This window comes from Protopterus annectens, chromosome 6.part0, assembly GCF_019279795.1.
Source record: "Protopterus annectens isolate FY-2018-M chromosome 6.part0, PAN1.0, whole genome shotgun sequence".
NCBI lineage: Eukaryota > Metazoa > Chordata > Ceratodontiformes > Protopteridae > Protopterus > Protopterus annectens.
The window spans coordinates 252,596,450-252,608,830 of NC_056737.1; the positions used below are offsets into that span (position 1 = coordinate 252,596,450).

At 37.9% G+C, this 12,381-nt stretch overlaps 1 protein-coding gene across 1 annotated transcript in view; it reads left to right on the plus strand.

The window, feature by feature from the left end:
* Positions 1-12,381, plus strand: part of DPH6 (diphthamine biosynthesis 6) — a 2,556,557-nt gene that overhangs the window by 652,842 nt on the left and 1,891,334 nt on the right. Inside the window, exon 5 of the mRNA XM_044073989.1 lies at positions 2,597-2,715. Within this exon, the coding sequence (XP_043929924.1) occupies positions 2,597-2,715 (119 nt within the window). The remainder of the gene's footprint in view (positions 1-2,596; positions 2,716-12,381) is intronic.

Here is a 12,381-nt window from a genome sequence, read left to right on the forward strand (position 1 = left end):
TAGTTCTTGTGAGTTAAAGTATCTGTCGTGGAAGATAGCCTTTCTTGTGGCTATTATGTGGGCCAGGAGAATGTCAGAATTACAAGATTTGTCTTCTCAACCACTGTACATAACCTTCTTTAAAGACAGTTTCTCTCTTAGGATGAATCTTTCATTCATACCAGAGATTGCATTGGAGACAAACATTAACCAAGACCATCCACTTGCTTGTATTTTTCTCTAATTACTCCAGTAAAGGTGAATATATGTTGCATTCCTTGGGTGTTCACAGACATTTGCATTTCTACTAACATAGAACTAGACCTCACAGAAAATCTGAGCAATTGTTCATTGCCTTCTCGCCAAATAGGTTGGGCCAGGTTGTGTATAAGGTTACATTAGCCAAATGGATTACAGAGTGTATCTCTACAGTTTATTCTCAGCGAGGCAAGCAACTTCTCTGTCCAGTTAGAGCCCACTCTACCAGATCAATGTCAACTTCATCAGCTTTTTCGGCTAGAACTCCAGTTGATGAAATCTGTGCCTCAACTACTTGGGCCACAGCTCGTACGTTTCTGTTGCACTATAAGTTGGACATTATTTCCAGGAACAGAGCATCCTTTGGTTACATGGTGCCCAGCAATATCCTTCCTCGAGGTCCTCCAAGGATTTGTGTAGCTGGGGACTGTGACCCATTTGTGATGCATAATGAAGTGGACAACATCAGATTAGAAGTTATGTACTCTACCATAACTTGGTATCTGTGTTGTCCAATTTCATTATGCATCACATCCCGTCCTCCTTCCCCCGTCCTGGTACAGCTGAAAGAGATTGACAGGATTACGGAACCCATTGGTTCCTAGTTTGGCTCCAGTAGATCTCTTTCTCTGTATCTCTATTACCTTTGGGATAGCCATCTTGAGGAAAGGGCAGCAAACTCTATTTGAGGGTTTGAAGAGGAGTGAGCCATCATGGGAGTGGGAGGAGCTTGAGGCTTGGCTCGTATGTCTGGAAGAAATGGGCGAGTTGGATCCGAGGACAGATCCAAAGAAACATTTGTGATGCCTAATGAGTTTGGACAACACGGATACCAAGCTATGGTAAAGTACATAACTTCTATTTCTCAAAATGGTAACATTCATTGCAGATACATTACTTTTAAGTGCCTATTATTTTAATCAGTAATAGTTTCCATGTGCAATTTTGCATACCCTCACTTCCTAAATTGAACCTCTGTGGGAGGAGTCTTCACATGGGCTTTGGCCAGTGTCTGTCTGACTTTACAATGGAAGGAACATTGACCTATAAAGTCCTTTTGTGGTGATGTCTGCTGAGAATGCTGCAGCACTAGCATCCTCATAATACAGAGGCTGCTATATGCATGTGTTGTTTACTGCTGCTGGTAGCATACCTCTCAGCTGTCCAGATTTTTATCTCATATTTTTGTTCTGTTCCTCAAAAAATTGTGTTTTTTCTGGATTTTTGTGGCAAATCAGTGAGGACTGAATTCACTGAATAATGACAGGCATTTGAGTTTTAGACTTCATATCCTTCAGAAAATGCATGATAACACCAGATGTTTTATTCTAACAACTTTCTAAGTTTGTAAGAACACTATTTAAAATTTATCTCTATTTTAGTGCTATGCCCCCCCCCCATTATTTTTGGCTTTGTCCAGATTTTTTTTTTTTTTTTTTTTTTTTGTGTGCTGAGAGGTTGAGAGCTATGGCTGGCAGCTAGCAGCAAGTTCACATATATGCACATCTACAGGACAGACATGGACACTGACTGGTAACAGATTGCTTTGCAGAAAGCACTTGGCTACAATTAAGAAATAAGCCATGCAACATTCTGTCTTAAACTGCATTTTATATGTGTACTATTGAAATTTGTGTGCTTGTACCCAAACCCAGAGAAGACATTGTCAGCTATTTATCTTGTGAAGGAATGTTATATATCTTTAGCTGTGTTTTTTAGTCTGATTAAGCATTAATGCACTACATCATCTGTGTATATGTTTTGCTGTGAGCATGTATTTCAGCTTGTCTTTACATCTCTTGTTATGCTTGAGGCTTCGGACTTACAGCAAAGCAATCTGTTCATTGTTCAGTATTTTTCTGTCGGTGATCAGTTTGCTATGAGCATTCCACTGTATTACCCACTATCTCTGCAGTCCAGAAAAAGTAACAAGGAAGCATTTTTTGAATTCAGTAATGCAGTCTAGGATGCAGTGCTTGGCTGGATTATTATTACAGAGAGGATTGAATGAAATATACACTACCTCATGCTCTCTATGCTTGACATACTAGCGTATGCCTGATAATTATCTTGCTTTTAACTGGAAAACTAAACAAAAATAAATAAATATTAGCATCTCTCAGGCCATGGGATGTGTATAAACAGTGCCAAGCAACTTTATACAGTTGCATAGTTTTAGATGACGTTGAAGAGGAATAATGGTACATTATATACATACCTTAGCAACACATTGATGTCATTGTTTATACTGGTATAGAATTACTAAATCTGAACAGTATACAAGAGAATTTTAAGAGATTAGAAAGCTTCATAGGAGGTGCAGACATTGCTCTTATTAAAGGTCACTTTCTTTCCACAGGTGTAAGCGACTTAATCTCCAGCCTTTAGCTTACCTTTGGCGTCGAAGCCAGGAGGATTTGCTCACAGAGATGATATCAGCTAACATACAAGCCATGATTATCAAAGTAGCAGCTTTTGGTAGGTATCCAACCCACAAACAGAATGTCCCATTTACACAGCAGTAATCTCAGTGCTATTGTCATGACACTGTCTCTGAACGAGCAGCTGTCACTGTGCTAGGAGGAAAACAGCATAAATCATCAATCACTGTTTTGTAAAGCTGTGAAAACTTCTGCCAGACACTAATGCAGCCGAGTAAAGAACAATGTAAAGAGATAAGGAAGAACCTAGGTGCTGTAAAATGACCGCTCTGAGTAGATAATTACATTTCTACACTTCTTAATGAAACCTGTCAATATCACATACCTGTTTTGTGGTCAGTGAAAAGATGAAAGGGTACTATTTAAAGTGCTTTTATTTCTTTGCAAGTATGAGATGCATGGCCTAGATTAGATTTTAATCCAACTCATTTGTAGCCCCAAGGATTCATTCATGATTTGTTTAACAGAACGTGATTCTATCTTACTTCCTTATGATTTATAGAACTAGCTGTGTAAATCCAGTTGGAATTGTTGAAGAGTTGAAACTGGAAGAAATCTGAAGTGCGTGCGTGTGTGTGTTGTTGTTTACAAGGACGGACGGTGTTTGAAACTGCTTTAAAAAATGAACCACAAAATGGCACATGCCTTATGACTAAACAGATGACAAGTATGGTAATGGTACAATACATCATTCTAAAATTGCAACCCTTTTAGCTGTTCTTCTTATTGGGCTGACAGGTGAGGCTGGAGTTATAAAATAGACAACACAACCTTTTTATTTTTGGGTCAGAAGAATTTTGTAGCCCAGTGGACCAAAGAATGGCCAGAGTAATAGAAGGAGCTAGTTTTGCATGGATGGTTGAAGATGCATTTCAGATAATAAATGTTTCAGTCTTCTTTTTCATCTTTGGATATATTTTACCCTAACAGTGACATTTATGATAGTATAAAAGAATGTCCCGGTCCTGATGTGAGGTACATTGAGATATTTCGCCTGTAGCACTGTTGCCACTTGCTATGTAAGAAACATTCTGATGTATAACCTTCACATTTTTTGTTGAAAATTTTCTGGGTTAATGGCAATTTATGTATCTATATCCCAGTGATATAACTTGCTAGTGTAGGTAGACATTTAATATGTTTATAGAAATGAAAACCTCGAATGCACTAAAGCAATTCCATTGCAGCTTGGAACTAATTATTGTATTTGCAGACAATTCAGCAGTTGTTTTGCATTTTCTTTTGATTCTTTATTATGAGAAATCTATTAATAGAATGTTTGTGCGAGTCATATCGACTGCCCTTGATTCCTACATACCTGGGCACTTCCTAGGTATTTGGCCATCATCTCAGTACCAGGCAGAATATTTGAGTTTCAGTGAGAAACATCAGAAACACATGAAGTCTGAAGTAAAAGAAAAAAGAAAAAAACATCACAGACGTGCATCATTAATAACAATGGTTTCCTTGGTGTTTCACTGTCAGTATATGGAGTCTCTGCTCCAGTGACAAAGTTCCTTTAATATACAGTACATTTATTAAAAAAAAAAATGCATTTCTTATGTCACAATTTGTTTTTGTATATTACTTCAACAATCATCTGCATTGACTTCCTTAGTTAAGCTGTCTTTAACAGTCTTTGGTGTTTTTAAAGTAATACTGCAGTGGTGGTGCTGCGGTAGCTTTGTTGTCTCACAGTAAGACGTCCTGTTTGATTCTCAGCTAGAGCTTCTTCTGTGTGGAGACATGCGTGAATGGACGTACCTTCGTTGAAGGTTGTGCATCAGGGCTGGGAACTCGGCACGTAAAAATCTACTGCCAATCATTAGCGGACTGGAGTTCCGCTGTGTCGACCCCTAACCAGGAAAAGCCGAAAGACACAACAACAACTAACTATATTTAATATAGTAAATTCTCAGTTAACCGGAACTCAAGCGACCAGCAAAAAAAAAAAATCGAAGAAATACAGTACAATTTTCATGTATTGCACTTTCTGTCCCCCCCCCACAGAAACATACATTACGTTTTTAGAGTTTTAAAAAGGAAGATAGGAATAAATCCCCTCTCTCCCCAACCTGAGAACAAGTCAAATCAAACCAAACAAATAGTATAGGGTACAGTATTAGTCAGGCCTATTTTTAATAGTAACTCTCAAACAACCAGAAACTACACTTACCATCATCTACCAATCTCCATGGCATGGGTGCCGGTTAGCTGAGAGTTTAACTGTAATTGTTTAATTTAGTGATGTCAGGAAGTTACAGAAGGGGATTTTTTCAGATATATGGAAAGGGTTTTTATTATTTATTTATTTATTTATTTATTTATTTATTGCAGTTTGTTTACCAGGATAGTCCATTGGGCCAAAAAGAACCCGTTTTCAATGGAGTCCTGGGGAGAAAAGCTCCAAGACAAAATGTACATTCAACATTTGACAGTGACAATGTAGGTACAGAGAGATATTAATACTATGTAGGCAGTAATAAAAATACAACTTATCAAATACAGAATAGCAATAATAGCAGTTAATACATTGAAAGAAACATGCTAGTAATAGAACAAATGTGAATAGCAATACAGATTAGAGAACAAAGATAGTAACTAAATAAAAGTAGGGTGTGATACTGAAAGAAATTAGGTAGAGTTAGTTATGTAGGGTGGGAGCAAGAGCATTCCCACTGTGATGCTAGATATAAGAAAAGAGACTTTTTGAAGGTAGAGTGGTTAGAGGTGGTGCGGATGGGTGGAGGTAGGGAGTTCCAGAGGCGAGGCTGAAGGAGAGAAGGTTTTTGCCTGGGGGATGAGTAGGTTTGTGCACTTCTAGTAGATTTTGATTATTTGATCTTAGAACTCTGTTAGGTAGGTGCATTTTAAAGGCAGAGGAAATGGAGGGACAGAGGGAGGGGTTTAGAATAAGCTTATGGGCTAGAGTTAGTTGAGTGTAAGTTAGTTGATTGGGAAGTTCTAGCCATTTTAGTTTATGGAGGGAGAAACAGTGGTGAGTGGAGGACTTATGGCTGGTGGCGAATTTTGCAATTTTGTTATAGCAGGTGGTAAGTTGTTTTTTTAACAAGGACTGAAGATTAGTTAGTAGTGGGGCGCCATAGAGAAGGCAGGGGATATGGAAGGAAGTAGAGAGAGTGATTTTAGTAGCAGATGTGAGGTAGGCATTCTGTCTATAAAGCATGCCAAGTTTTTGATGCGTTTTTTTAATGTTTTTTTGCAGGTGGGAGTTAAATTTAAGTTGGTTGTCGATTAGAACCCCAAGTAGTTTGGTCTCTGACACTATTTCAAGAGGAGAGTTGTTTTGAGTAGTAATTAAGAATGTATCCATGTTGGGTGGAGTGACTTTAGAGGGAGTAAGTAACATTAGTTTGGTTTTGGTACCATTGAGAGCTAGATGATTACTTAGCATCCATTGCTCTGTGGAAGAGAAGGCATCTTGAGTAAGTTTTTGTAGTGTAGTGATAGAGGAGGCAGAACAGATGATAGTTGAGTCATCTGCATATTGGATGATGCTAGAGAATGGGATTGATTTGTGGAAGTCATTAATAAAAATGTTGAAAAGAAGAGGACCCAGTATGGAGCCTTGTGGAACTCCTGTAGGGGTACTAAGGAAAGAGGAAGTGGCTTTTTTCCATTTTACAGCTTGATGTCTGTTAGATAGGTAACTAGAGAACCAGTTCAAGGAGGAGGAAGATAGGTGAAGTTTGGAGAGTTTAGCTAAGAGCAGGCTGTGCGAGATAGTATCGAAGGCTTTGGAAAGGTCAAGAAGTAAGGTGGAAACAACTTGTCCAGAGTCGCGGGCTTTATTTACAATTTCAAGGAAGGAGAGGAGGGCAGTCATAGTGCTATGATTAGGTCTAAAACCTAATCATAGCACGTGTTTGCTCTGTATAGTTGTGGGCGAAAGTGCTAAGTTATACTATTGTCCTTATCTGCTATTTTGAAATAAAACAATTTTTTCCATGAGACCACTCAGTGGTGTGTGTGTGTGTGTCTATATATATATATATATATATATATATATATATATATATATATATATATATATATATATATATATATATATTTTTTTTTTTGGGGGGGGGTGGGGTTGTTTGTTGTCATTGGAGGAGAGTTTGTTGTGGTGCATTGAAACTATATCTGACCAGATTTTAGAATAGGTGCTAGCAAATCTTGTAAACTTTAAAAACGTTATGAAGCTGCAGCATTTAAACAGCCAGGAAAAATTAATAAAAAAGCAATCAATGTAAGAACACCGCAAACTTTATTTATTAAGCACTTTTCATCCAGCACAGTGGCTGGACTTCTTCAGATAAAAGAATCAACTTCATAGACACTCTTAAATGTTTCAACAGTCCAGTCATGGGCTTCTGGCCAGGTAATTCTTGCTAAGTAGTTTTTTTGGTAGAATACATACATTAGTCTAAGATTGCTGACACGCCCAGGCCTTTAGAATCATAATGAAGTGAAAACAGGATCCTCCAATGAAGCACACTTCATTGAAGTGAATGGAGATGAGATATAGCTTGTTGCTGACACGTCACAGAGCTACTTTAAAGAGAAAGGTTTTAAAAGCTCATCCTAAAAGATAACTAAACCAAGCCTTTTATATATTTCATTTGTATGTTGGCTTTATAAGGCACTGAGCGCCATGATGTTTCCCATCTCCATTCCAGTAATTGTAAAGCTCTTCCCAGCTTTATCCTGATGTCACATCTTTATGTTTCTAGATATGGGGAAGGAGGTTCAGTAGATGTGCAGTTAGTAGCTTTGTAAAGCTCTTCCCAGCTTTAGCATGATGTCACATCTTTATGTTTCTAGATATGGGGAAGGAGGTTCAGTAGATGTGCAGTTAGTAGCATTGCTGCTTCACAGGAAGAGGCTTTCCAATTCAGTTTTTAGCTAGGATGCCTTTTTTGTGGAATCTGCATATCCTCCTTACATTTGCATGATTTTTCTCCAGGTGATCGGTTTTCTTCCTACCTCCATAAGAGATGCAGTAGGTGAATCTGCCTTCTCCAAATTGCCCATAGATATGGATGTGTGTGTGGGTGAGTCAGAGTGTGTGTGCTTTATGACAAGTCAGACCCTATGCAGAAATGCTTTCAATACCTTGCTTCCACTGACTGCTTATATGGGCTTTGGTATCCCTATGATCCTGTAAAGGATAAAGCAGGATATTTGAAAATGGATGGATGGATGCAGGAGGATGTTAGCAAATGAACTAACTGGCTGCAGTAAGCATTTCACAGTGGAAGCTCTGAAAACATTGGTTGGTTTTGCTAGGAATTTATTTATAATAATGTATTTGTTAGGAAATTTCTGTCCGGCGCTGTACCTGTTGAGAGTGGCAGCAACTACCCAACTGCTGAAAAATCCCTTTAATCCAGTAAACTGCACCCTCAATTCCCCTGCACAGACTTATTTTCTTTACTTCTTATTCTGAAATTCTCAAGGATTAAAGTGATAGCAAGTGTGCCCTTTGTGTTGCTTTGCAGTCATGGTGAGGAGAAGCAATTAATTCCAGAGTTTGAGCACCTTATTTTTTATGGAAATAGTTTAACAAAGGGAATTAGAACATTTAAATAAATAAAAACAAGGCAGTGACTAGTGCATGAGTTATGGGGAACCCCACTCATTAAATGGTTAGTGTGGATGGGAGACAAGCAAGTGGGATCCAGGATTGAAAGGCCTCATAGTCAGGGACTATGATATATATTTTTGTTCTGTTACTGTAGGCCATTTTATTTTTATACTGTTTTAACTTGCTTGGCTCCATATATTTAGAATTTGTTTTGCATACATTATTAAACTGCAACAATAACAATATTTTAAAGTAATGACACATGCAGACAGTGCCTCTGTACATTAACTGAAATGCCATTCATTTTCACAAAGAAAGATGTGTTTTGGCCAGAATACAAGTTAATGAAAATTCTTGAGACGAATATTCACTAAAGATTTATAACTTTTTATTAAAATACCATTTGTAATGCAGTTTAACTTTTCACAGTAACTTGTTAGTATGTTTCTTAAATTAGACAAGATAGCTTTTAAGAATTTGTATCAACAGTAATTTATATCTCAAGATCAAAAGGTGTACTTTAGCCCTGGCTTAAAAATGGTAAGATCCCCAAAAATATCTGCACTGAAATTTTGAATTAAGACTGCTAAAGAATGCTGTGACTAGACGTTTATAATGTAGAAAGCCATGAAAACCACTTTACTTCCCATAGTAAAACTACCATTTCTGTAAGCACATTGTCAAGAGAGTAAATCTAGTTCTTGTGGTGTGTATATGATAGGATTAAATGGAAACCAGGTAAAATCTGTGGGTGATTGGCTGGAGTATCTGTGTGTAGGTTTAGGTTTCTGGTGAATCTGTTGAAACTTTGTGTGTGTGTGTTGTGTGTGTGTGTGTGTGTGTGTGTGTGTGTGTGTGTGTGTGTGTGTGTGTGTGTTTTCTTGTTTTGCATGATAAAAAAAAACTCTAAATAAAATTCTTAGTTTATTATGGTTTCCTTTACTGAGTGAAAGAGATACCAGTTCTATTCTTTGAGATTTCAGACTGGTGGGTGACAGTTTTGTTTAATGCATGACACAGTCTGTATATGTTTGGATAGAAGTAAACTATGAAGATCAAACACCCCAACATACTTAATAGTGAGCCAGAGACAGATCTTAGTAAGTGCATATTGCCTTATATCTGGCATCAACTAATAATGTGACATGAGACATAAGAAGACAGTCTCCTTTCTCCACATCTTTCATGCTTCTCTCACAAAATCAACCAGGCATTGTTTCTTCTTAGTGACATATTGGTTGATTTTCTACATTATTTTTCTTTTTGCTTCCATTGCTTAGCTTTTTGATAGTTTGCATTTTTCCTTCCACAGTTTAATGTTTTGGTAATTTGCAGTAGTTTTCTACTGACATACTTCTTAAAGATTTTTATTCTCCTGAAAGATCATAGTTGCAGGCCACCTGCTCTGCTTAGACAAAATCACAAGGTCTCTAACTTACAAGTCTAACAACTGCTGAACATCTGTTACTACTGGTAGTGGCCATTCACATTTCTTGTGTAGTCAGGGTGTCGTAGTACTTCTTATATGATTCAAGCTCTAATGTCTCCATTCTTGTCTTCTCAGACCATAACTGATGATCATTTTCAAGTATCAAAAATGGAAGATGGTAGATGCATTCAGTTGTTGAAGCTCACATAGTCAGGAAGGAGTGGAGTTACCATCAGTCTGCTTTTTTCTTGCTTCCATTTTCCATATTTTATAGCATTTTCTATACTTAGTGTTTAATCTTACATTATTTTGTAGCAAGTTAAATTACTGTACAGTGGTAATGGCAATACTTAAAAGTGCCTCTCATTAATGTTTCCCCTCTTCTTCTCCTTTCAGCTTTACCACATTGGAATAATGGTCTGTAGAATGATTGGCAGTAGAGTTTTATGGTGTCGAGTTGCCATCCAGACATCCAGCCTTCCACAAAAGGCATACACATGTACACACTCACACCTAGGGCCAATTTAGAGTGTCCAATCCACCTGTAGCATGTCTTTGGGATGTGGGAGGAAACCGGAGCACCCAGAGGAAACCCACGTGACCGCAGGGAGGCCATGCAGACTCCGCACAGAAGGCACTCCAGCCAAGAATCTAACCGGAGAACCTCTTGCTGTGAGGTGGCAACTCTTAACCGCTGCACCACCGTGGCCACCCTCTCATTAACATTTCGCTGATTATGGATTTTTATGTTGCATTGGAGACACCACATAACAATTCTATACATCTTATGAAAACTGGCAAGACAATTCTCAACTTCTACTTAACTTCCCATCCCCCAGCCCCACAGAACACCCCAAAACAAACAAAAAATAATATTCTTCTCTCTTAAGTATCTTTCTAGCTCTTAAGATACCTTCATTGTTAGTTTCTGGCAAAACACCCAAGTATAGTTAGTAACCAGTACCCTTTGTAGTCACCAAGGTGAATGTCTTAAATTTGGCATTCACATTCATTCATTATGGCATAAAAAAGTATAAAAAATTAGGACTCCTGTTATAAGCAAGGCCCTCGTTTACTGTAAAAGCTTGTATAGCTACAGCATCTTTATACTTAATGCCAAGCTTTGTGTATGCTTCCTCCTTTTTCAGAAACCTACACTGAACTCAAATTGCCAAACATGAATAGTGCTATAATAAACTAGCCAAAATTGATTCCAACAGATTCAACCAGTACTAGAAAAGTTCATCTCCCATTTATAATTTTATAGTTGGTTATTAGGCTATCAACCCAAGATCCATTTTAAGCCTAACCAAGCTTACCTCAAATTTACCAAAATATTGCTGATGTGTCAGTACCCCAAGGAATTGTATGGTTACAATATAGGCTTGTACACACTGAGCATTCACAAGTTCCTGCTGTCCATTATGAACATAGGTGCCAACCAGGGGTAAATCTGCAATTTGCAATACATTGGTGCAAGTTATAACTGAATAGGGTTGAGGATGAGTTTTGCTTCACATGGATAGGTAGCCTGTTCCAGAGAAGAGATTATCATGAGACACATTCCTCTCTCTCCATCACGTCCTGTTTATGTCACAGAAAATATTTAGGTCTTTACAGCACATATTTCTGATACTGTTTGTTTTGCAAATGTGCAACAAATCCATCGGTGTGGGATCAGAGGATGTCTTATCAGCTAAGCGGCAGTCTTTAGGTGACCAAATACAGGGAGAGGGCTTTGAGATAGTCTGCATAGGATTTATTTACTCCTTGTATTCTTTTTGTAAGGAATCTTTGTGGCCTCAAACAGTTTCAAGTACCTGGTCAGATTACTTGCCAATGGGTGTGTTGTACTCTATGACTGGTCTGATGAGAGATGACTACAGTGGAGTAGTGCCTCCTTGGACCTGGATGCCATGCCCTTATTTATAAGTTGTGCAATGTGGAATGACTTACCACTGGGTCTATTTTTTGGGTTGTATTATCAATGTGGTAGTATTCATGGTGTTTGTCTTTCCAAAAGGTACTATTATGCATTTTCACATTGAGTTTTAGTCCATGGCACTAGTACCATTTGTTTGTTTGCATCAGGCCCACTTGCAGGGTATCTGTTTCTTTAGGGGACTCAGTGACCATGCATAGTTTGCAGTTGCCTGCAGACTTGATCAGCCAGTGGTCTTTGACATATGCCTTGACTTCAGTGAATTAGATGCCAAAATCACTAATCCATGTGGAACTATACTAGTAACTGGCCTTTTTTTTGGAGGAGGATTCCCTTATCTTAACTTACTGTGTCCTATGATTGAGCCAGCTGACTATCAGTCAGGTGACATATGGGTTTTTGCCTAATTTTATAAGTTTATCTATGATACAGACACAATCTGAAATACTCTACTGTTATGACTGTCTGCCTGTAGCTCTTGTTAATAGGTCCCAAACAGTTGTATGTATGTGATACTAAAGTCAGCTTGACAGCTGTCTAGATAGGATGACACCCTATCACTAGTTTTCAGAGATTTTTTTTCTATATTTGTTGCTATATTTTCCTATTTCAACTAAATCTCACTTTTTGTGTGTAATAGCTTCAATGTTGCATTATTACTACAGATGTAAAGACTATTTATTATCATGATTGTGTATACTTACTGTATGTTTATTTATTTATTTGTTTGTTTGTTAAGCAG